This window comes from Phymastichus coffea, unplaced genomic scaffold (assembly GCF_024137745.1).
Source record: "Phymastichus coffea isolate CEN01 unplaced genomic scaffold, Cenicafe_Pcof_1.1 PCOF00146, whole genome shotgun sequence".
Taxonomy (NCBI): Eukaryota; Metazoa; Arthropoda; class Insecta; order Hymenoptera; family Eulophidae; genus Phymastichus; species Phymastichus coffea.
In genome coordinates, this window is record NW_026706957.1 from 377,566 (window position 1) to 403,233 (window position 25,668).

At 45.6% G+C, this 25,668-nt stretch overlaps 1 protein-coding gene across 5 annotated transcripts; it reads left to right on the forward strand.

The window, feature by feature from the left end:
- Positions 1 to 1,407: 1,407 nt before the first annotated feature.
- On the forward strand, positions 1,408 to 25,644 carry LOC131672226 (ELAV-like protein 1). 5 transcript variants are annotated; one of them, XM_058949313.1, is made up of 9 exons: positions 1,408 to 3,199; positions 6,474 to 6,827; positions 7,627 to 7,635; positions 8,311 to 8,414; positions 8,603 to 8,756; positions 10,733 to 10,771; positions 11,759 to 12,017; positions 12,810 to 12,851; positions 14,946 to 25,644. In XM_058949313.1, exons 1-9 carry the CDS (start codon positions 2,821 to 2,823, stop codon positions 15,286 to 15,288), a joined length of 1,683 nt encoding a protein of 560 aa, XP_058805296.1. In that variant the 5' UTR covers positions 1,408 to 2,820; the 3' UTR covers positions 15,289 to 25,644. The 5 variants fall into 5 exon arrangements, with proteins under 5 accessions (XP_058805296.1, XP_058805298.1, XP_058805300.1 ...); XM_058949315.1 differs by lacking the exons at positions 7,627 to 7,635; positions 12,810 to 12,851 and having other exon boundaries at positions 1,432 to 3,199; positions 11,759 to 11,990; positions 14,964 to 25,644; XM_058949314.1 differs by lacking the exons at positions 7,627 to 7,635; positions 12,810 to 12,851 and having other exon boundaries at positions 1,436 to 3,199; positions 14,964 to 25,644.
- The last annotated feature ends 24 nt before the right edge of the window (positions 25,645 to 25,668 follow it).

The window sequence follows — 25,668 nt, forward strand, 5'->3', positions numbered from 1 at the left end:
ACGCGTTTGCCCTCTCGAGGAGAAGGCTCGCGTCCGATATCGGTTGAATGACTGGGAAGCGGCGCGAGCGTGCGCGCGCGCGCCTGCCTGCCTGCCTGCCCGCCTGCCTGCCTGCCTGCCTGCCTGCCCCTGGCTCGCAATCGATAAACAAGGGCTGGAAGTTCTCTGTCCGCGGCCGATGTTAGCGCGCCGGCGCGAGTTACCCCTGGGCCGAGCGCTCTCTTTGGCTGTGTGTACGTGTGCGCGCGCGCCGGAGTCGTCGCAGCAGCACCAGCAGCCCGGCTCGCACTCGCTGCTCCGGGCCGACCGGCCTCAGTTTTGTTACCGCACCACACCAAGCCATTGCGTTTCTCTTCGTTCATACATACATATACATAGATATACACAGAAATACATTATAGATAGACGATCTTTCTCTTTATACGTACATTTATACGCTCACACACACACACACACACAATTATCCGACTACACCTTCTTACCCTTTTATTTCCCCTTACGACCTTAGGACGAAATACAATACACGCAGACACACACATAGTCGCGCAAAGCTGCTCACGCCGAGTATATCGCACAGGAAGATTAATCGCGAGAACAAATACGCTAAGATTGCTCGTCAGCTGAAGAAACAGAGATAGATAACGAGAGATAGAGGGAGAGAGAGAGAGAGAGAGAGAGAGAAAGAGTATAACGGAGAGACGGCGAGAGGACGGAGGACTTGGCACGAAAAAAGGGCGTGGCAGCGACGCTGATTGCTTTACAATCGCGATTAACAAAGTCGCGAGCGGTGGCAGCTGGACGACTCACTTCGCCACGCGATCATGAGAGCACTGTGATAAAGCCGTGCAAATGCCCGTGTCCGCCGAAGCTCTCGGACGTACATAGCAAGGACAAGTATGAGCAGTCGTGCTCGCTCCTGAGTTTGCGCGCGTGTACCAGTTTCCTTGGGTTTCGCTTGCGTTCTACTCCAAGTCATACGAAACGAAATTAAAAGAAAGCGAAAAAAAAAACAAAAAAAAAAAAAAACAAAAAAAAAACAAATCCAAACGAGCAATTAATAGAGCGTGTGCCGGCCAGCCAGAGACTCGCACGCGCACGATAGTCACACCCCACGCACGCTCAAAAGACTGAAGACGGTATGTTGTTTTTTTTCTTCTGTTCTTTCATTTGCTTTCCATATCATTTAGTCTTATCATAAGCATTTCATCATCATGTGTCTTCATTCAATCTGTTGTCTGCGAGAGAGAGAGAGAGAGAGAGAGAGAGAGTGTGCGTTATCTCGGGGACGCACACTCCCCCGGAATATATATTTCTGCGCACAGCATCCGAGTGCGCCCGGCGCATCCCCCTACTACGCGCTACTACTAATACTACTTCTGCTGCTGCTGCTGCTGCTGCTGCTCTACACGGAGAAAGGTCGCGCATCGATTGATTGCTCGCGAGCAGCCGCGAACAACATACGAGAAATCAATGCTCGGCCACCGTCGCTTCCTTCGGGTCGCGAGGGCTCGAGGGGAAGATGGCCCTTTTCTTTCAGCGCGTTAGCGTGCGTGCACGGCTAAACCGACGTTCGCGAGGGCGCAGGGAGGACGAGTTCAAAGGGTACACGACGGCACGGTGGCCCCGCGGCTGCTGCTGCTGGCTCACTCGCTTCTGCTCGCCAGGTTTTAGGGTCAAGTGCATTCGGTGGTGAGCTGCCTCTCGCGCGCGCGCTCTTTCGCTCTCCGCCCTTCCTCTCGTTCGCTCGGCGCCAAATTGCTGGCTCTCTTCCTTTTCGTTTGGTCGCTCGCGACTTTTTCCGGCGCTCGGCGCCCGCCCCGCACGCGGATACATCGCGCAAACGCCGCGCGCTGCAGCGAAAACAAAGCGAGACGAAACTAAAGGAGAAAATCCATAGGCTCCGGCTCGCAAAATTTAAATCCGAGCCCCACTCGAGCGAGAGAGAATCTTGTATATGCATGCGAGCGCAAATATCTCTTGCACACACATCGCATGCTCGGCGAAAGTTTAGCACGTGTACGTGTGTGCGCGCGCGTCCCCTTTGCTGGATGTGTGTATAGTCGGGAGGGGCGGCGCTCGGCTTTGCTAGTATTGATCGGGGGTCCATGTGTCGCTCTCAGCCCGAGCGAAGTATAGAGCTCGGGGTTGTGCACGTACGAGAGAGAGAGAGAGAGAGAGAGAGAGAACGGGGTTCGTGTACCTCGTCCGCGCGCGCGTATATCACTGCGCAATCGATCGGCGCCATAACCGAAACATACGTTCCGGCCGGTCTTGGAAAAACTCGCTCTCGCGCTCGTCTGGAGCGTTCCCGCCGCAGTCACAGTAGGCAGGAAAGGTCTGCGCGCCTCCGGACAACTTGGCGGCGGGCGAGCGCCGCGCCGCGCGACGCGTCCACGTGTTCGTCAAGGTTGGTGTGGGCGAGCGCGCGGCCCCCGTGCCTCTATCGCCGCGTGCACGTCGCCGGCACGGCGATCGATAGACGCGCGCTCGCGGGCCAACCGAAGAAAATACTCGGGTAATCGGAAGCGGAGAGGCTCGCAGCGATCGCCGCGCGCCGCCCGACGGCCAGCTTTAAAGGGCTCTCCCGGTCGCTCGTCTTCGCTCTCCCGCGCGGGCGCGCCCGGGCAAGGGGATGCGCCCGCCGGTCGTGTCCTTTCCGGTTTTCCTCATCGAGCGCAACCTAGTCTCGGGGATGTCGGCGCGAAGCGACACTCGAGCAAACGAATCGCGCGGCGTTCACGATGACATGCTGCGCTCGAAACTTTTGCCCGCGCGGATCGCCGGGAAAGGGAGCCCGAGCCCGGAAGCGGCCGAGGAGGGATGCAGGACGGACCGAGCCGCGCGAGCGTACTTCGTCGGCGATCGCTCGGCCGGCCTCCGTCGGGGCAGAGGAGGGCGAGTGGCCGCCGAGCGTCCGGCCCGCGGCGCGAACGCCGGCCGACGCCGAGGACGCGGAGTAGACGCGCGCGAGCGCGCAGAGTTGTGGCGACGCGCCGGTCGGTGGCGCGCGGCGTGTGTAACCCCAGGCAGAGCCAGCCGCCAGCCCCGGTCGCGCGCGCGCCAGCCGCTCAGTCCGAGCTCGGCCGCCTCTCGCGCAGCAGCAGCAGCAGCAGCAGCAGCAGCAGCAGCAGCAGCGGCAGCAGCACAGCAGCAGCAGCAGCAGCACCAGCAGCAGCAGCAGCAGCAGCAGTCAAGCCGCGTACGTAAGCAGCGCGCGGCGCGTGTGCACCTTTGCTTTCGTCACTCGTTTGTTCAATTTGATCCCCTCCCCCCGCCCCGCGCCCCAACCCCGCCCTCCCGACCGGCCTCCCGCCAGCCCGCCCCGACACCATCCCCCACCGTCTCCCCACGTGTGCGCGCGCGCCGACCACGAAAAGCTCCGCTCGCTCGGCCCCGCTGCCAGAGCGCCAAGCTCGTGTGTCGCTGCTGCCACCCCGTGTGCTGCGCGCCGTGGCCAAGCAAGAGCATGCCGAGGCCCAGTTGCTCGCGCATCGCCGTCGACTTCGTCGGCCGAGCTCGCAATATTGACGCCTGGTAAGGAGTGCGCGTGTGCCTGTGTTGTCCGTCGGGGAGGAGCACGTGCCTTCCTCGCCTGCTGGGGCTGAAGAAAGTGGCCGCGGGCAGCTTGCGAGCGGCGACGGTCAGTGCGCCGAACGAGTCGGTAAGGATACACGCCGAAGGGGCGCAGTCTAGCGAGACGGCGACACGGGGAGCGACGACTAGGCGTACAGCGGGCAAAAGTATTGATCGGGCGTTTTCAAATAAATGGAGGGGATGCGTGTGCAGCGAGCGCAAGCGCAAGCGCGCGCTCTCTCTCTCTCTCTCTCTCTCTCTCTCTCTCTCTCTCTCTCTCCGCGTCGCCATGGCCACCTGACATATAGCTGCGCGCTTTCTCTCTCTCTCTCTCTCTCTCTCTCTCTCTCTCTCTCTCTCTCTCTCTCTCTCTCTCTCTCTCGCCGAGAAGACGACGCCCTTGCCTTCGGCTTGCTAGCCGTAGATTTTCAAATCTCTATTTTCGGAGCCCGGCTTCCAACTTGTTTCCTTGATCTGTTTTTTCCTTTTCTCGCGCTCTCCCTCGTTGCGTAATCGGCACGACGGGGGCGGCTTCGCGTGTTTTTTTTTTTTTTTTTTTTTTTTCGCGATGCCTCTGACGTAGCGGCGGCGGCGGCGGCGGTGGCGTTTCGTTATTGATTGCACTCCGCCAGCGAACCAGCTCGAGGCGAGCGTGAAAGCCGTGTATTTTCGTGTGAGCCGACGCAATATTTTCAACGTATTCGCGCTCCTAGGTGTGTACGCGCGCGCGGGGCGATCGATAGCGAAACGAGCCTTCGTGGAACTGACTGACGAGGCGACCAATTTTTTCATTCTTCAAACACACGTCATATCGATTCGGGACGACAGATAAAAAAAAAATAAATAAAAAACGGTGGGGAGCGGGCGTAGTTTCGTCATACGAATTCGTTCGCACAAAGGCGCACGTTCGAGTGCTCCATGCGGGACAGCGAGAGAGAACGAAACAATAAAAAAGGAGAAGCGGCTGCGATTACTTTTCGCTCGCTGGGGGAAGCTCCAGCTTACTTCCCCCTTATCCTTTTTTTTCTTTCTATTGACGCGCGTATCGGCTTTCGAGTGGCCGCCCGCGAAAAGGCCGACGATCGACCGAGGCGAAGCCTCAATTTCCGTTTCGGCGCGAAAGCCAAGCGTTTTTTCCTTTTTTTTTTCTTTTTTTTTTTCTCGAAAGCGTAAAAAACTGACCCCCCACCCCGTTGGTGGCGGATTAAAAGACAACGAAGGAAAAAACGGACCAAGTCGTGTGCCGGACACGCCGCACGACATAGGGCCCCTCCTCGCCGCGACGCACAAAACGGCCGGCTGTCGCGTGGCAGCAGCTGCACGTGCGCGTTTGAGTTGCCCCCCTTTTCTCTCTGTCTCTCTCTTCGCGCGTGATCCCCCATGCGAGCACATGGCAGACAGCGGCAGTCCTACGGTCCGTTATGGCTCCGTCTGGCGCAATCCAAAGGGCCCTAATGACGCGAATCTTTTAATCGAACGTCTCGCTCGCTCTCGCCCAGCCAGTGGCTCGCGCGTTACGGCGAGGCACGAGCGACTGCGAGACCCTTCGTTCCATAACTTGCTTGAAGAAGAAGACAAAAAAATTATGTAATTCCGACGTCTCGTCGGAATTCATTTTTCTTTTTCTTTTTCTTTTTCGCGGTCAACGTTTCCTCAAAAATTTCATAATCCACTTAGTATGTCGCTGCCGAAACATATTTTTTGTCTCTTCCCGTCTGTGTTCTTTCGGTCACGTAAATAAATATACGTATACACCGGCAGAAGCAGAGGGGCACGTAATAAGCAAGTTTATTTCGTTTGGCGACCTTCGCGCGGAACAACAACAGATGCACGAATGCAGCTGTTATGAGGCTAAGAGAACCGCTTTTCTCTCGATAATAATTGTGCCACGCAGAGGCGCGCGCGGGCAGCCAACTTCTTTCCACGGGGAGAAACAAAGTGCGAGAGAGAGAGAGAGAGAGAGCAGAGTATCCGGCAGCGCATGACGCCATCCCCATTCAGTCGGGTAGGCCGCGTCGCGCGTTTCCGAAGCGGTCTATAAGTTAATTAAGCCGGCACCGCGCGCGCGCTGTCCACGACACAGCTGCGAGCAAAGGTGAAGGGTGGTCGCGCCGCGTCTCTTTAAAAGCTCGCGCGAGCCTTTAAATTGGCTGCCGCCGCGCGCGACTGACACGGCCCACCTCTCTCTCTTTCTCTCTATCTCTTTCTCTCTCTCTCTCTCTCTTTCTTTCTCTCTCTCTCTTTTCGTCGACGGGAGATCGCGTTTCGCGCTCCCTCCGCTCCTCGTTCCACGGGCGCGCGCGCGACCGCCCGCCAGGTGTGCGATCGCGGATCGAGCGGCGATCAGCTGATCGCTCGGCGGCGTCTTACGTCACCGATGAATTTCGAGCGGCCAGTGGGGTACCCAACTTCCTGCGCGCGGCCTCCTTCTTTTCGTTTTTTTTTTTTTCTTTTTTTTTTTCCTCTTGCCCTACGCGCGCTACCGAGCGAGCGAGCGAGTCCACACGACACGGCCTCTATTTTCGGACGCGTCAAGTGTTGCGTTGCGCGCGTGCGTTGGAAGCGGCACGCACGCGGAATATTACGAAAAGGAAGAGAGATGCCGAGAGCTACTTTCGGCTCTGCGCGCCTCTTCCTCCTTCCTTTTCGCTTTCCTCGGCGATAAATAGACTTTTTGCGCAACGCGGACGCGAGCGCGCGTCGACGCCCGACGAGTGCACCGCTGGATCGGTCCGTCAGCGCGACCAGCGCGGCCAATCGTCGGTGCGAAGGCCAGATTGATAGCCCCGGCGGCGGCGGCGGTGGCGGCGGCGGCGTCGGTGGCGGCCAGCAGGTCGCGAGACAGCAGTGTCGCACGACCAACTAATCCGCGCGACGCGCCTCTTGCCTCTTTGTTGCAGATTCGCGCAGCGGGGAGAGCCGAGCGAGGTGCGAGCGCACGAGCAGAGCACGAGCAGAGGAGTCGTCGGGGCAGGCGCCGAGCAAGGAGGAGGCCAGCAGACGGACCGAGCGGGGCCAGCGAGCGGCCGTCGTCTTTTTCGCTTGCGTTCATTGTGCAATGATGGCGAACGGAATGGATACAGCGATCCAGCAGAACGGCGGCTCGAACCTGGGTCAGAGCTCGCAGGAGGAGTCCAAGACCAACCTCATAGTCAACTACCTGCCGCAGACGATGACCCAGGAGGAGATACGCTCGCTCTTCTCCAGCATCGGCGAGGTCGAGAGCTGCAAGCTCATCCGCGACAAGCTCACCGGTAAGCGCCAGCAGCCTCGCGCGCGGGTGCGCGCGCCGCGCGCTATTTTCGGGACGCCGCGTGTGGGGGCGGCCCGGAGCCGCGCTCGGGCAACAGAGACGCCTAGTTACCACACCTCGTGCCAAATCTCCCCTTCGCCGCCGCCAGAGCTCTGCGCGCGCGTTGCGTCAGTTCTCTCTGCACGACTCCGACCGTCCACCTTTCTTTTTGCTTGCGTATGGTCACGGATTCCTCTCGCTTTTTCTTTCTCCTCTTTTATTTGTATTTTTTTCCCTTCCGACGACTGCGCTCCCTCCCTCTCTTTTACTTTCGCGTTCGTTCTTCCCAGTCATCTTCTCTTTCTCAAGCTTCTCTTCATTGTCGCACTCGCGCTCGAGTTTCGCCGACTTTGGACTTGGGTTCCCCCTCCTCCTCCCGCCCTTAATCCGAGATCGGAAATATCCAAAGTAGAACAGAATTCATTATTTGATTAGGCGCGTCTTTTGCCGCGCAGGCGGAAAGTCGACGCCTGAGCAAATAACTAGCTGCTTGAAAATCTCGCGGCTTTCTCGCGGCTTTCTCGCGGCTTTCTCGCGGCTTTCTCGCGGAAATGGTTTATCCCTGCGCTTCGCATACCACTTCGGCATTGCACACGACCGCGTGCGAATTTTGAACAAACTCGCGTTCTGTTTATATTTCTCATCTCGTTTTTAGCGTTATATTGAAAAGAGAGAAAAAAAAAACTACTTATTTTTGACGAAATAACCATGTTTCATGGATCAAAATTTTTACTAGTTTCTTTTTTTTGTTTTTTAAACAGGTCTGAACGGTACGCATAATGACATTTGTTTGCAGATAGATGGTTTGTTATGTTTTATTTATTATACTATCTTCACCCGAGATCAAAAAAGATTTCCCCGTTAAGTATAAAGCCAAGATTATATATATTTATGGAATGATTTTGTCACTTTGTTTTGTCAGCAATCATCGTATTTCTCTTTTAATTTGTTCATTTAGTTCCACGCCATTCTGTATTTCTGCACAGACGTGACCGTAGAATTCTGTTATTTTTCTTTGATTCGCCGTCGGATCACACGCATTACATACACATGTGTACGTGTACATGCACAGAGTTGCGGGCGAAGAACGTTGAGTTTGCGCAGGCGCGCTCACGACGTACACTCCGGCCGAGTAGTTCATTGACGCAAGCGTCGCATTCTTGTCGTCTCGATCGCTCGTCACCTGTCGGCAACTCGACAACCGAAGAGACAGCAGCTGCGCACGGACATCTACTGGCAGCCTCTCGCGGGGCGCCCGACGACGCGCTCGGTGTCGCGGCGGCGTCGCGGTCGGCGTCCAATGTTGCCGCCTGATTTTGGATCTCGAGAGACGCGCGCGCGCGCGACGACGACGACGACGAAAAAATCGGCCCCGAGCGGAGAAGCGGGGAGAGTTGCGCTCACGTCGAACGAAGATAATTGGATTCGCGTTGTTTTCCTTGCAGGTCAGAGCTTGGGCTATGGCTTCGTCAACTATCATCGGCCCGAAGACGCCGAGAAGGCCATCAACACGCTCAATGGTCTACGCTTGCAAAATAAAACGATCAAGGTTCGTGCTTTATGCTCTGCATTGTGCCTCCCCCCTCCCGCCGAGCGATAAAGCTCGCTGCTCTGGCGCCGCAGTCCAGATTTTACGCGACGCGAAAATAGCCGCTCGATCGCGTGGAATCGACTCGCGTCGTGCGAACCCCTGTTCGCACGCCCGCCCGCCTATACACGCTCGGCTCATCTCAACAGGTATCGTACGCGAGACCGAGCAGCGAGGCGATAAAGGGCGCCAACCTCTACGTCAGCGGACTGCCCAAGAACATGACGCAGCAGGATCTTGAGAACCTCTTCAGTCCTTACGGCCGGATCATTACGTCTCGCATACTCTGCGACAACATTACCGGTATGTCATCGCTCTCTTCTTCTTTTTTCTTTTTTTTCTTTGTTTTTTTTTTTTTTTTTTTCGAATCTTTATCTTCTGATTTTTTCAATCCCATTGTTTCTAATTCAATTTCATATTCCGCAACGCCTCGCGGCAGTTTGTCCGCCGAGAGAACGAAACGGTTATTTATTTATTTACATTTTTTTTGTTTCTCGCTTTCCGTTTGTTTATTTATTTATTTTTTCGCTCTGTGGGCTTTTATGAATATATCATCGCTTTTTGCTGCTTGGCGTATACCGTATCAATGTCGGATTTTTCACTTTTCAGTTTTGTACAACTTCCGTATATTTTTCTTTTTCGTTTAAACAGCGAAGGAGTTGTCATTGTCGCACAATGTGTTCTTTTTTAATTATCCACTTCGGTGGTATTTTTGAATTTCCAACAACTCATTCTTGACTTTCTAACTTATGATTACTTTTTAGGTCAAACTTTCCTTTAATACGTCGTCATTATCTTTCACTGTTCTACTCAACTATTATCTTCTGCTTCGAGAAGAATAATAGCTTATTTGATTTTTTGACATACATTTTGCATTTTGCGACAATCGGCGAGGATGCTGTTTACAGTCATTTTTTTTAATAATTATTGATTTTTTAACTATGAAAAATTTGAAATGTAAGCTTTTAACGAGCGTTTTAATATTATATTCAACTAGGCCATGGGGTGCTTATATATTATTGAGGTGGGTCGGTGCGCCTCTTACCTTTTCTCATCTCTCGAGTATAGCATTGGAATCAGTGAGAGAGAATGTTACATAATTATAAAATAAAATAAACCATCAAAAAACGAAAGCCTTGAAAGCTGTCAGTGCCATGAGACTACTAAAATACTTGATAAACATTGTTTATTTCTTGTTTTTTTAGATTCCTTTTTCAATTATTTTTACCTTTACATACATACAGAAGCATGGCTACAAAAAATAAAAATGATAATAGTTTTGACAGTTTAATCAACAAAATAATAATAATAATAATAATAATAATAATAATAATAATAATAATAATAATACCTTTCGGTTGGTGAAAAAATATTTATAATTTGTTTGCAATTTCATTACACACAGCCTCATGGCCTTTATCTTTACCGTTGTTTCTATTTCTCCTACTACCCGTCTTCTCTCTGTTTCTATCTTTCTCGCTCTTCGTTTACATTTATTTTGTTTTATCCATCTCTCTCTCTCTCTCTCTCTCTCTCTCTCTCTCTCTCTCTCTCTCTCTCTCTCTCTCTCTCTCTCTCTCTCTCTCTCTCTCTCTCTCTCTCTCTCTCTCTCTCTCTCTCTCTCTCTCTCTCTTTCTCTCTCTCTCTCTCTCTCTCTCTTATAAGTTCCTCGCAGCTAAAATCGTATCGCTCACCGTGACGTCGATGTAAGTTATTTTTAAGTTACGCAACGTCCGCCTGCCTACTAGGAAAATTGAAAATCCTCTCAATTTTTTTATATCTCCCTTGCAAACATCATTCCACTTATCTGTCATTTTTTCGTACTAATTTTGACGTTAAATTAGATGATTAATTATCGTGGATTTTTCAATTTTTTTTAAACGTAACTTTTAAACGTAACACAAGGAGGCGGACGAATATATGGCGATTATTTTGTAAGACATGTAATTTTAAAAAAATTGCCATTTATCGCCTCTCATTCGCTGGCTCATCATTAAAATTGAAGCTTACATTTGCATTTGACATCTTGATTTTTGTTTTTCTGTAAAAAGCTTTGCTCTCTGTTCAATTGAAAGTTGATAATACTGCATTAATTGACCTAATTATACACACATTGGATGCCTTTACATTTCTCTATAATTTATTTTTTCCAAGACAATGTCTTTCGACTTCTCGATCGCAATTAATTATTTGCTAACGAATGAGGAGCGAGATGGAATTGAAAAGAGATACCAGGCGTTTTGCTATTTTTCACTGAGAGATTTATCGTTTCTGTTTAGTACGACAATTTGTGACTGGCGGCGGGGACAATTTGCCGGGTACGTAACTCAAGAAACTTTTTTCTTTTCCCACTTCTTCTGGCTCTCCTTTATAGCTAACTTCATTTTAATTTTTATGCACTTTTATGCTTTAAAAAAAATTAACGATAAGTTATTCAAGTTTTGTTTCCGTCATTACGCAACACGAAAATTCTTTTGAAAGAAAGTCGAAAACGCAATAATTATCAAGGGCTTGATTGTGTTTTTTTTTTCTTTTTATTTGCATACGTGATATTTGACGATGATTAACATTGTATGAAGATTAACGATTTACTTTTTTGATTTGATTTCACAACACACTTGTTAGCCGGCGCCAAATTTTAGTTTCTTTACGCTTTGAGTCATATTATTTTTATCACCTTGATTTTTAGAATAAAAAAAGAATCTCAGTTGCCTCTGACACCTTTCGAACAGCTGAATTTAGAGGCAATAAAATTGTAGTTCACTGGAAATGAAAAATAAGAAAGAGCAATGCAATGACTAGAACGCACACATATATGTACATATAAATACGTGTGCCTGCGTGTGTACATAAGGCTACTATTACTGTTTTACAAGTAGTGTAAAGAAACGAAATTATGCGCACCGAGCCACTCGGTTTATCTTATATACCAGCTTATCAAATTACTAGTTTGTAAAGTGCATATTGTGAATTCGACAAAAATTAATCAGACTAGTCTTTGTTTGACGTAGTTAAAAAAGCAAATTTATGCGAACTAGATAGACGTAGAGTGCACCACTCGATATGATCCTCTTTTATTTGCAAAAGTGTCAAAGGCTAGTCGATCGACCCGTTAATGCCACCGGTCTGTCCAATGAAAGAAGGCAAAGCTGACATGATAAAGGGGGGTATTAACGAGGTTCCAAAAGAAATGGGGATAAAAGTGCAAAATTAACGAGAAGCGAGCAAATCAGAAAAAGAGAGAAAGAACCGAGCAACGAGTGTGAGCGGTCTTTTGGGAATACGTGTGCGGGCATGGATTGCAGGTCTGTCGAAGGGTGTCGGCTTCATAAGATTCGACCAGCGCGTCGAGGCGGAACGCGCGATCCAGGAGCTCAACGGCACGATACCAAAGGGCTCGACCGAGCCGATAACCGTCAAGTTCGCCAATAATCCAAGCAACAACAACAAGGCGATACCACCGCTGGCCGCTTATCTGACACCACAGGCGACGCGCCGCTTCGGCGGCCCAATCCACCATCCTACCGGCCGCTTCAGGTACATTCCACTGTCGCCACTATCCAGGTACCTACTCGCCTCTACTCGCTCTACCCAACATGACTGAAAGAACTGAGAAAAAAAAACAACAACGACAACAACAACAACAACAACAACAACAACAACAACAACAACAACAACAACAGCAACAACATTTACAATTCGACTGTCTTTTTTTTCTTTCTTTTCCGATCGATCTGTTGACCAAAAAAAAAACATTAAATTCATCATCCCGCTGTAAATGTACGTTCCCTTTTACTGTTTCTCATACGCTTATGTTCCATTGAAAAAGTCAAAGAAGTCATTCTTGGTTTTACATCGTACAAGCGATCATGCTTTTGCTGTTTACTTTCATCATTTGCTTCGGGCACACGGTTGTAGAGAAGCGACGTTGTTGCTTCGTTGCTTTATCGCCACCATTAAGCCTCATTTATATATCATGGACTTTGTTTACCCTCATTTTTTCATGCCGAAAGCAAACTAAATCGACCCGCAACCGAGTTGTTCTTTTCCTTTCCTGATACGAATTTCTCCGGCGTCCTACTTCTGCTCTATGTAATTCCCCTACACTGTTTTTCTCTTGTACTTTTTCCGTAGAGGCGCAGTAAGTTCTGTTTATTGTTTTTCTTATAGTTTTATGGTTTTCTTTCGTTTTTGCTACAACGTCGATTGGCAAGCATTGTCTATCTTATGGTACTTGTAATTTGTATGTTTTTTTGTCGCGCAAAATTTACTTGCCAAAAACATTGGCATGTATTTATTGTTTTGCATTTCGGACCGTCGTTTTTTAAGTTTTATTTTTCTTATGTTTTGTTTTAGCACTGGCAAAGCAATTCTTGCCATTAACAAAGGCTTACAGAGGTTAGTACTTTGAGTTGGATTTCACAGTTTTTTTCCCCTTTTTCTCGTTTACTTTCATTTTGCTTTACTTGATCCTCTTCCAAATCTGTTTCCTCATCTGGACAGTGCGCAGTTACATTTCTATGTTTTCATTTTTAATGACAGATGATCTGATTATCTTTTACCCGTGGTACTTGATTAATTTTCCTTCGATTTTCACACTAACATCAAACCTAGTCTCTCGGTTTAGAATCAGCTTATACGATTGATAAATTGATGAATGTTACCGAATGAAAGACCAATTGAAAATATATAACACACTTGATATGTTCGTTGGTTCAACTTAAAATTTTACAAGAAATTGTGCTTTTAAATTGGTCTTTTCATGTTTGTTTTAAGTAAATCGTACATCTTTCATTACAAATTTTCAATTTGGAACATTCGTCATAGTACATCCAAATAGATTTTTGCAAGTTCATTGATAAAAATGATACTTTATTATTATACAGTCAGAATTTGTACAAACTTTTTGTAGATTCTTTTTCAAATAACTTGATAATAAATTATCCATGAATGCACGCTACACAATCGCTTAGTCTGCGATCGTATACGAGACGAAATCTTGGGATACATAAGCGATTCGTAGACGCTTTTTAAATAACAAACTGTTAGTCAAGTGACAGGTAAACCAAACCGTCCAATTGCAGTCACGAAAAATACCAAAAATTATAAATAACTTTAAAAAATGAAAGTGGCCATATCGATTAACTGCAGTCGATCTTGAAAAGCTTGGTTTTTCACAAATAATTCTTGGTATTTTCAACTGAAATGCCGATCAACAACTGGTTAAGAATAACATTCAATATTTACATGGACAATGCAAAGTTCTACAAAAATAAAAGATCTGAAACATGATGAAATGACATTTGAAAAAAAAAATTATCCTTGAGCTGGCAAAGCTCTCGTTTAGTAAGAACATTGCACTGCCAAACGCAATGTACATTAGTTGCAAACAATATCAGAATGGACGTTAAATAAAAGTTTGGATCTTTTGAAAAAATGTAAGTCAAAGAAATTTGAGAATGAATTCTGAAATCGTTTGCGACTAAATGACAAAAACAAACGCGTACTTTAAGTCACCATTATCTCGGGCATTATAATTGTATACTAACCGAGATGTGATTTATTTTAACGCGGCTTGTGACGTCAAGTAGGTACGTAGCTTTCATATATTTCATGTGTCTATGTGTATTATAAAAGATCTCTGTGGTTAAATTTTTTTTTGTTTTGGAACACGCGTTATGTGTGAAATATACGGTTGTTTGTTTCATTCACGCTCTCTGCTTTTCAAATCTTGAGAGTTTTCTTTTCACCCGAGTCTAGAATCATTGCCATTCACATTGTTGATGCATGCATAAAAATAATAATTGAAAGAAAAGAAAAAAAAAAGCTCGCTTCTCATTTGTTATAGCGCATTTATTTTCTCTGTTTTGATGTCTCCCCGCTCATCAGGTTTATCAAGCGAAATCTAAATTCATCGGTAGCCATTTCTCTGCATCTTGGTATACCCTCATTTCTCAAAGATCGATTCAAACACTCCTACATAACGAGCAAGAGAAAATTTAATGAGATAAAAGTTTCTTTCTGTTGAGAGCGTTTGAGCGTTTGAGGCACCTTTTCAATTCCATACATGCATTCCCTGTGCAGTTTTCCTTTGATCACGATCTCTCGATGCGAAAGGAAAAAAGGCCCGGCACTTTTAAAATCGTTCTCAGACGCAAATTCGCGGGTCAGTGAGTTGAAGGTGTATGGATTGGCAATGTGGCTTTTTATTACTTATTATTATTGTTATGATATTATCCATTATTTGCATATAGTGTTCGTAGCTAGCCTTCTCGCTTATACCAACGAATCGACAGGCCGTGCGCGGTGTTGATCAGTCGAGTGGGCCGATCGATTCGTGGTGTACGCGCGAACGCTTAGTTTAGACGGAGAAGCGGTCGAAAGTGCGGACGAGCGCCTTTATCGAGGCACCGGCAGAGGAGCACTCGACAAAGGCGATTGGAAGCCAAGTCGGAGCCGGCAGGCGCCTGCTGGGCTCCGTGGCAGACGGAGTAACGAGCACCGTTTCAGGTACAGTCCTCTGGCGGGAGACCTGCTGGCGAACTCGATGCTGCCGGGCAACGCGATGAACGGCTCCGGCTGGTGCATCTTCGTCTACAACCTGGCGCCGGAGACGGAGGAGAACGTGCTGTGGCAGCTGTTCGGCCCGTTCGGCGCGGTCCAGTCGGTCAAGGTCATCCGCGACCTGCAGACCAACAAGTGCAAGGGCTTCGGCTTCGTCACGATGACGAACTACGAGGAGGCGGTGGTGGCCATCCAGAGCCTGAACGGCTACACCCTGGGGAACCGCGTGCTCCAGGTGAGCTTCAAGACGAACAAGAGCAAGGCCGCGTAGGACGTAGAGTTGCCAGTAGCAGCGGCGGCAGTGGTGGCGGCGGCGGTGGCGGCCAGCCAGGACGAGTCCGGCGGCCTCGTGGCGGTGCAGCAGCTGCTCGCCGCCTCCTCCAAGCGCGCCGGCGGCGGGCCCGGGGCGGGCGGCGGCGGCGCAGGCCCCGCGGCCCCCGGGGCGCCCGCCGCGGGCGCGGCCCCCGGCGGCGCCGCCGCCGCCGCGCTGCTGCTCAAGCAGCAGCAGCTCGGCCGACAGTTCCTGGGCCAGCGCGGGCCCGCCGCCGCGGCCGTGGGCCACCCCTGGCTCGGCGGCCCCGCGGCGAGCGCGCTGCCGCGCTGGCTGCTGCCCGCGCTCCAGGCCGGCCCGCAGCGCCAGCCCGGCAAGGGCCCGGCGCAGCCGCGCCACCAGCAGCAGCAGCCGGCCCGGGCCGCCGCCAAGGACGCCGCCAAGTCGGCGGCCCAGCAGTCGCCGCCGCAGCAGCAGCAGCAGCAGCAGCAGCAGCAGCAGCAGCCGCCCGCGCCGCCCAAGAAGATCAGCGACAAGGCGTAGACGGCGGCGCGCTTCATCTATCAGTATTCTTCAGCGAGGCACGAGGGCCCGGCGGCCATCACAGACTACCTACCTACCGATCACATACTCAACAATCACGAGAATGCAATGTCTTGTACAGAGTCGACGGCGAACGCGTACACACGGCAGTGCGGCTGCTCATACATACCAAAAAAATACAGCAACAAACAGTTCATACAATGATATCACGTGTGCAGCATTTGTATGTGCGTGCGTGTGTGTGTGTGTGTAAGAGATTTGCGTGAGTGGCGGCGCGAGGCAGGGCTCGCACAAAGTCGATTCTAGCTTAGGGATTATTATTATAAAAAAAATTGTGAGGGAGCGAAAGCACAGCTTCCGCGATATATAATCGTGCACCCGTGCGCGCGCGTCACATAACAGAAATTATTATTAGCGGCGCAGCGTGCGGCGAACGGATTATGAGAATGAAATAACGAACAAAAATGAAAATTAATGATACTATTATATAGAAAACAAAGCGAAATGCAAATATATATAGATATACATTTATATATATTATTAAAAGCGAGAGAGAGAAAGAGAGAAAGAGAGAGAGAGAGAGAGAGAGAGAGAGAGAGAGAGAGAGAGAGAGAGAGAGAGAGAGAAACGTAACGCGAAGGACGGGGAAGGACGAAGCACGTATCCTACTTTTGCTGATGTACAAGAGAAAAAAAAACACTAGTCCAAGTAGGTTTTAAAAAAAATAAAGTGTTCGATCGCCCGTGATTAAAAAAGAGTGACGATGCGTGTGCTTAATAACATAACATTTTTTTTTGTTTTAACTTTTTTAAAATAATGAAATACTCGATGAGAGTAGTTTTTTAATAATAACCCCGCGACTATATATTTGTGTTTTTTTCCTCGCCGTGTATTTAACAAAAACAAACATAGTAAAATGTATTGATATATTGATGATGAAATGAAGCCATTCCGAGGATCGACTCGCCCTCTCTGTCGTGATGTGTAGTGATTATGATGCGAGATGACAATATGTAAGTCGTATATTAATTTTTACGACGTGCGAATTCATCAAACTATTACTATTATCTCTTATTTGTATGTACCTTTTTGTGTCTAGTCCAGGATTTGCGAGCGAGAAGAGAGCCACGACTGCCGGTACCATTGATCGAATTCTTTTTTTTATAGACGAATTTTATGATTGAGCGACGATAAATGAACGCGCCAAAAACTAAATCAATTGACTACTATAAGGAAATAACTGATTTGTCGACAGCGCTCTTCTCCTCGCGACTATTCCGTTTTATTCATTTAACGTAATCATAGACGTGTAGTGAGTTACGCAAAGTTACATGTATTATTGAATAGAAATGACGAAAGAAAAACGAGAGAGAGAGAGAGAGAGAGAGAGAGAGAGAGAGAGAGAACGAAAATCAATCGAAAACTAAGTTCAACGCGTCGGTGTCGCCGTTTCATGGAATCATGAGAGGAAAAAATCCTTGATATCATTTGCGTGCGAAACATTCATGCGTGTGGGCTTACAGCGACTCTTCGGAGTCTACATGATAAATTCCACTCCTCTTATCACATAATCTCATTATAATTCTATATTATTATTATTATTGTTCTGTATATTAGTTACTTATCTTATTATTATTCTTATCATTATGATTTATCTTATTCTTATTATGATTATTATTATTATTTTTAATATAATTTTTTGTGATCGTGTCTTTAGTGGTGTAGCTTTTTGTAGTGAGTACAAAACACTGACTAACAATCATTGATGAGTGAAGAACGAGCGACTAGTATAGAAAAAAAACAATCATTGGTAAACGAAAGAAATATCTATCTGCGCGCATTAACAAACGAAAAATAAAAACTTGATCACTGTAGTTGCCATTGTTGACTAACCGCTTCTTTCGACCACTCCGACTATTATACATATATATTGCCACACACATATATACATATATGTGTGTGTGTGTGTGACGATATTGATTGATTGACGTGTAACGTTTGAAATGAACAAACAAAAAATTACAATCGTTTCTTTTTAGCTTTGTCTTACGTAGCTATGATATACTTGTCGAGAGAATGAGTAAAGTCGAAGCGAGTGAGAGACCACAGTTCGCAGGAGTACTTAAACAAAAAAAACCCAAATAAACAAAAAATCTCTTAATAACTACAGCTACACTATGCTAATTAATACTAACTATGCTAACTACTACTATTTACTACTACTACTACTACTGCAATTATTTATTTATTTATTTAATTATTATATAACATAACAAGAATTATGTTTTATTTAAGGATTAAACTGATTTGTGTTTAGTTCGAATGACGTTTGTTTTATTTCTTGATTAATTTTGTTTGTTTCCTTTCATCATCACCATCCATCATATATACTCCACAAAACATCCTCCCTTCAATCTCTCTGTATCTGTATACTTATATATCTCTGTCTTCGATAACGAGTGAACGATTGTGAAAGACAAAAGCAATTAACAATATCCGTTAGAATAATTCGAAAGGGGAAAAAGTAGTGAGAACCAAGGGCGTTGGTTAAAGCTTTCTACTTCTATGAGATATTGTTAGAAGGCGAGAGAGAGAAGGAGAATGTGTATACACGATCAGCTAAAAAGAAAAGGGGGAGGGTGTGTGTGCGTGTGTGTATACTATATACGCGACGTGCACGTGATTAGGAGCACATAGAAAGTCGTCGATTGATCGGTAGGCCATAACTTCACGTCGAAGAACGCGTCCCTAATCGGGTTTCCATGCATACAACGAAAGCCTACTTTTGCTGAGAAACCGAGAAAAACAAACTAAGAGTCGTCTGAATGTGTACGTGTGCGTGCATGTGCGTGTGAGTGATGAGAGAGTGTTTATGTATGTGTGTAAGAGAGAAACGCGGGCCAGAATGTGTATAAAAATGTTCGATCAACTCCGTCCTTCCCACGTTTGCGACACACGACACATGTGATGATATAGCGATTGTGATGACGATGACGAGAGAGAAAGAGAGAGAGAGAGAGAGAGAGAGAGAGAGAGAAAGTGGTGTATAAAAAAAACCAAATTTTGAGTTTTCCGAGTTATACGAAAACGCACATTTACCCAGGCGTTTGTTCGCCTTCAGAGCGAACGACAAGAGAGAAGCAGAACATTAATATTGTATATGTACAAGTGTATGGACAAGAGTGAGACAAATAAGAGAGAAATGTAATAGGAAGCATTATATATAATTGATATTATATATCGAGAAAAAATTATTAAATAACGCACAAGACGCGTTGTCGATAAATCCTCCGTCTCGACAAGTCGAAATCGTGTGAGTCCTGGCACTGCGTCGACAAACGATGTTATATTAAAATGTGTGCGAGAGGTATAGAAAGAATGCAAGCTTCACTCATCTTTTCTTTTTCTTTTTCTTCTTTTTCAAGCCAAGACGACGATAAAGAGAGCAAACGACAATGAAAATAACACGTGTGTGCGCGCGCTCTGTTTTAGATGAAAAAAATACAATTAATAGTGAACGTGTGTACGCCTAGATATAAAACGTTGTGGGACGAACGATCCTTGTGCCAGCGTCGATAGGCAAAATTTAATTGAAAAACGATAGAGAAGGAAAATAAATAAAAGAAAAAAAACTAAAGTAATGTTGTCGCCGGTGCATACGACGCTAAATATACGTGATGAGAGGGGCAAAGGCGTTTTTCTTTAATAAAAAAAAACCGAGTGTATAGCGCGTAGGTCGGACGAGAAAGCTTCGTGAACCAGGCGATTCGCAACATCGATAAATCGGTGTGCGTTAGGAAAAAAAAAACAATATTAAAAAAAAAAGTAACGTGAAAAACCTCGAAGACGAGCGCAGGTTTTTCTGCTCATGGCGCTGTGAATGCGAGCGAGAGAGGCTTGAGCGTAGCAGACTGAAAAGGGAGGGTTTTCCTTTTTTTCTTTTTTTAATTCGAGGAAAAAAACGGAGACGGATGACACTTTTGCGGGGAAGCGATGTGAGAAAATGGAATTTACTTAAAATACGATCGACAAAGGAAACTCAATATATTACGTTTAGATGTATAATTTATGTGTAATACTCATTGCAGTAAGGATGACCGATTATTTGGTCGTGAGCTCTTGAATTACCTTTTACTAACGCTAATCACTTATTTTAGATCTATATCGTTTCATCTCGAGGAAGAAAAAAATGAACAAACAAACATCTCTCGTTTTTTGTCTATTGCATTTTATCTCTCTGTCATAGTATTTGTCTTAGCTATTTTCAACGTCTATATTTATTCGTGCGTCATTATTATCAAGCTAATTAGTTAATGATTATATTACATTATATTACATTATATTACATTACATTATATTATATTACCTTAAATTATATTACTAATTACGGATTATTATGATAATTAGTAGTCGCAGAGTAAAAAAAACTCGGATAAATGAACGAAGTTGTCCATTTGCACAAGTATTATCGCAGGATAATTTTAACCAATAATACTCGTCGAGATATGAGATTCGATATTATTACCGAATATGCATGATCATTCGTTGTGATTGTTTCACTCAAAAACAGAACGCAAGCAAACTGATTAATAAAAGATAACTTACTTGCTAAGAATAATATGATGCAAGACTTTGTCGTCAATTTGTCCGGACTCTGTGGTCGTCTCTTCATCAATATTTATTATCATTCTAATTGTTGTTAGGATTATTTTACGTATCGCGTATAATTGATATAGTCGCTAAACAAAAGGTATAAAAGTAGCATGCAAGAAATGGATAAAAAAAGGTCAGAGGGTTGGGTTGATTCGTATCGAGACGATGTGGGGTGAACAATGGATTTTGAAGGGGGAAAAAAAGAAAAAAAAAAAGAAAAAAAAACTGGTCAATGAGCGTCGTCGACGATTCGCGTGATTCGAGTATCCTTCTTTCAGTGAACTGAAAGCTCGAGGTGTCGCGGCGCTCGAACACGCGCAATGAAGTACACAGTGGTGCTGTTGATTAAACAAAAAAGAAATATATTAATCGAATAAGCGAGAGTGAGCAGGTCAGGGAGGGAGTGCATGGGAGTAAATCAATTCTTTTTTCCACGAGACAATGAATCGGGCAAGTAAAAAAGCGGAACTTTTACAAGAAAGCGCGAGGGGACTTTTCGGGAAGCGGGAGCCAAAAGAGGGAAAGAAATAAAAGACAAAAGTGAATAAATAATAATAACGGTGGTCGATTCGAAAGCAAAAAATAAAGTAAAAAAAAAAATTATAGGCGTGACATAGCAGCTCTAGCTCAGCGTAGGCCTAAATAAATGAAGTATTTATGTACTATCTATTTATTAATCGAATCGTCTCGCGACAAAAGACGGCAATTCGGCGAGCGACTGTGCGATGCGCGAGTGCGTGTGCGATGTAACGAAAAATATTAAGGGAATAACTGAGCGAGTGCGAGTGAATTAAACGAAAATTAAAGGAGGAAAAAAAATTAAGGAGATTAGGGCGCGGAAGGAGGGTGGGGGGGAGCGTAGGAAAAAAAAAAACAAAACAAACAATTATAATCGAGAGACTCGACGAGACGAGCCACAACGATCAACCGCAAAAATCGAGAAGTATAAGCAAGCAAATAGATAATCTCCGACTAAGTAGAACAGGACCGTCTACAGTCAGACCGTTGGAGGGCGAGGGAAGGCTCAGCGAAGCAATCGTAGAGCGCAGAGGGAGTTGGCATGAAACGAGACGAAAGAGAGAAAACACGAGAGAGATAATCTATAATCTTCTGTACATGTTTTAATTATATTCTACTGATTACTTATTATAACTTATAATAACGCGCTATGGATTAATCATTGAATTTAACTTAATTAAATTGATATCTATGAAAAAAAAAGTATACCTAAACGAGCAAAAAACATGGTAGCTAGTCTGTCAATGGGTGTATAAATATTTAATTACAATATTCGTAGACGATACAAAATGAAAGAAGAGAGAGACTTTATACGATGATGAATAAAAGAGGAAAAAAACGCAAAAAAAAAAAAATAACGCGAGGCGATGGTGAAAAAAAAAATCGAGGGAGATGTACGGGAAGACGATGAAGATGACGACAATGACACAACACACGCACACAAGACACAAAGGTAGCGAATGTGAATGAATGCTAGACGAGCGAGAGAGTAAGAGAGAATTTTAAACTGATAAAATTACGCTTAGGTCGGGATTTGAGTGTGACGAGGCTTTCGACTTTTTTCCGGAGCAAAAGCCGTTCCTAAACCCACGGAGAACGAAGGCGAGAGAGATTTATAAGAGAGATAAAAAAGAAAGCAAATTAAATATATCACAAACAGCTGCAGGATTTTAATTAAAAACACAAAGATGTATCTAATTACTGTTGAGAATAGCCGATTTCATTAAAAGAGAAAAGATAAAAAATAAAAAAATAATAATAATAAAAAAATAAAATAAAAATAGCGAAATGAAAGATGAAAGAAGAAAAAAATATAGCATTACCGGGGACGCGATCACTTTCGCTCCAGAGAAAACCTTGTAAGCGCGAGAGAAGCACAAAATGTTTTTATATTCTCCTACGGTGAGAAATATAAATAAGAAAAATAAATAAATGAATAAGAGAAATAAAGGAAACACACATTCCAACTACGGCTGAATGATAAAACGAGCCATAGCGCAGACTTCGAGACTTCCTAGCACTTTGACACATTCCGAATAAACTTTACACGCACACACACACACACTTACACGCAACGGACAGAGGAACGAAACAGTCGAGCTTGCGCGCTGTGATTGCTCAAAACAAAACGTTCGGATCTCAATTGTGATAAACATCGAAGCCATTGCCAATCGACAACCCGTTCTTTCATTTTGTTTTTTGCTAACAAACGCGAAATTTACCAGTCATGACAACAGCGACAAACGAATTGAGCAACTCACGAACATAAATTTGTAAATAATACGTATATACTGCCGAGCGATTTCGAAGGGACCGAGAGGTGGGGTGGAGCTAGCTGAGCGCAAGCACTAATAAAAATACAAAAACCAGACAGACATACACACACATACACGCGCGCGCACATAAGGCAATTCGATAATTAAAAATAATTACGTATAGTCGATTCGTTCCTCGATCTTCACGCACACGCACACGCGCGCACACACACACACACACACACATACGTACACAAAGCTCGCGCGACGATTTATCAAAGGAGCCTATCCGTAGTTTTATCGCCCGGTGATACCTTGGAGTATTATAATAGGTCGGATCCCACGAAGGAAACCTCGCGAACGACGCGCGTTTAGGTGGCAGAAGCTAACAAAATCCAAAACAAATGATTCCTCCTAGAGCGATGTACTTAGGGGGTCTTAGGGGGTTTTAGCGAGATAAAGGCTTTAAAAAGACATTCCACGGCGACTCTTAGGCTTTTAAATGGAAAATCGGAGATGTAATTAATCACACGATTTACACATACTTAGGCGCGCGGTAATTAGGGAGAAACTGCGGGAGAGAAAGAGAGAGAGAGAGAGACATGTATTTTGCGACGGGTTTTAAAAAAAAAAATGCGTACAATTTAAGGAAGCACACTTCTCGAATGGCGAACGACGAGGCTCGAGTTCCGCACATCATGAGCTTCCACGATTGTATTTCCATGAGCTTCGACATTCAATATTGTTCGAACGCACACACGAGAGCGAGTCGTTCGCCGTTCGTTCGATAATAAGGCAAAACATACACACACGTACACTTTCACCGCGGCTCCGTTGCACGCGAGTCGAGGCTTCCACACGCGTACACACACACACGTACAGGCACACAAGCACACACACGCATGACAGACGTAGGCGCGCGGATGTGATGACGATCCATTACATTTGTCGAATGGCTGTGCACTGGGGAAAACTTGTCAAATCGAATTGAAATCGAGATAATTCGACGAAAACACGTAGAGTTCGCGGTGAATCTTTTTTATGGACGCGAACATACCATAAAGTAAAGAAAATAAAATAAAAGTAAAGTAAATCAAAGACGCCGGACGATTTTTGCTCGTTCGGTGCATATTTGCTAACGAAATAAGAGAGAGAGAACGAGAGAGAGTGAGAGAGAGAGAAAGAGAGAGCGAGAACGAGCGAGCGAGCGATAAAAAAAATGTTACCTATGCGATTAATGTAGTTAACGAGAGAGAAAGGTGACGATGGTGATTGAATAATAAATAAAATAAAAAAATTGTTGACGCCGCAGCCTATTTGAATAGTAGAGCAGGTGAATTCGCGCGACTATCATTTTTCGACGACAAATTCAATGAATTGTAATCTCTTGATTTTTCTATCAGTGTATTGGCATTTCCGGAGAACAGCATGAGAGCTGAGAATGGGACAGACGGGCAAGGCGGACGAAGGCGTGCACTGTATAGACCACACAATCAATTGCATTCGGTTCGATTTGAAAAATTTTTGTTTCAGTGTGTAAACGCAAAGAGACATGGAGACTATGGGTGGGGTCCAATCAAAGAAGACTCTTGTAGGGAATAATGAACCAACAAATAAGAAACAAACCAATGTAACTAATCGAGAATTGAGAGCGCGAGTGAGAGAGAGAGAGAGAGAAAGAGAGAGAGAGAGAGAGAGAGAGAGAGAGCGAGAGAGAGAAAGAGAGAGAGAGAGAGCAAGTGTTGTCAGAAGAGCGAGAGGATGCAAGTAAACCTACGACACAATCTACAATTACATGAATACATGAAAATAAAAAAAAAACAACAACAAAGAACAACCCGCCATGTCACATTGTTGATATAAATTGCAATCCACGATTATTACTATTTACGATATAATTATTATCTTGCATTGTCTAGTCATATGTTATTATTGTATAACTAATGATATTAATTATTAATTAACCTGTACTACCTAGTCGCATTATGTGTTGCATAAAGAAAAAAAACTATGGAAAAAAAAATTCTGAAAAAACGCAAAAAATCTGAAATCTGAGTGCGTGCGAGACAGAGAGACTGCGAATAAGAGCAAGTATGCGCGCGAGGCTGATGATGAGTGCGGCGCGTGTGCGACGAATTAAAAAACAAAAAAAAAGTAAGCGAAAAAAAAAAAATTAATAATGACAACAGGGAGGAGGGGGGTGGGCTAAGGAAAAAGACTAGCGAGAGCGAAGTGAACGATGCGTGCGAGGGTAGTTCGTTTCAAAGCAAGACAAACAAAACCAAAGAAAAACCACTGCGCCAACGATTGTTAGCGCGTGCGATTGTGTGTGTGTGTGTGTATGTGTGTGTGTGTATGTGTGCGTGCGTGCGCGCACGAGAGAGCGAGAGAATTAGGTATACCAAAAAAAATTACGGGGCCGTGGAGAGGAGGGAATCTTCCTTAATGTCGCGCACTTCCGAGTGCGCGCGCTAGCGAATCCAGCGTTTGCGTTCGTTTTCTTTGCGTAAAACAGATGTACAAGAATTCGCGGGAGCATGCCGAACGATAAGATAGATAGAAAGAAAGAGAGAGAGAGAGAGAGAGAACATAAACCCTAGTTACGAAGAACAAACTGACACACGCACACAGTGACACACGCTTGATGAAAACAACGTGTTTGTCTCTCTGGCCACCGATTATATTATACGATAAAGATATGAGAAACCAACAAATGATGTCTCGGACGTATTCGTCAATCACGCATAGCCCTTTTCCTCCCTCCCTCCCTCCCACCCGAGGAGAGCTTGCGGGCCCTATATTGCAATATTTGTACTTTTCCATGTTGAAACCTCGATATACAATAAATTATATTAACAAACTTTACACAGCAGCTGTCTTTTTCTCAATTAAGCGTTCTTTTTCAAATTAG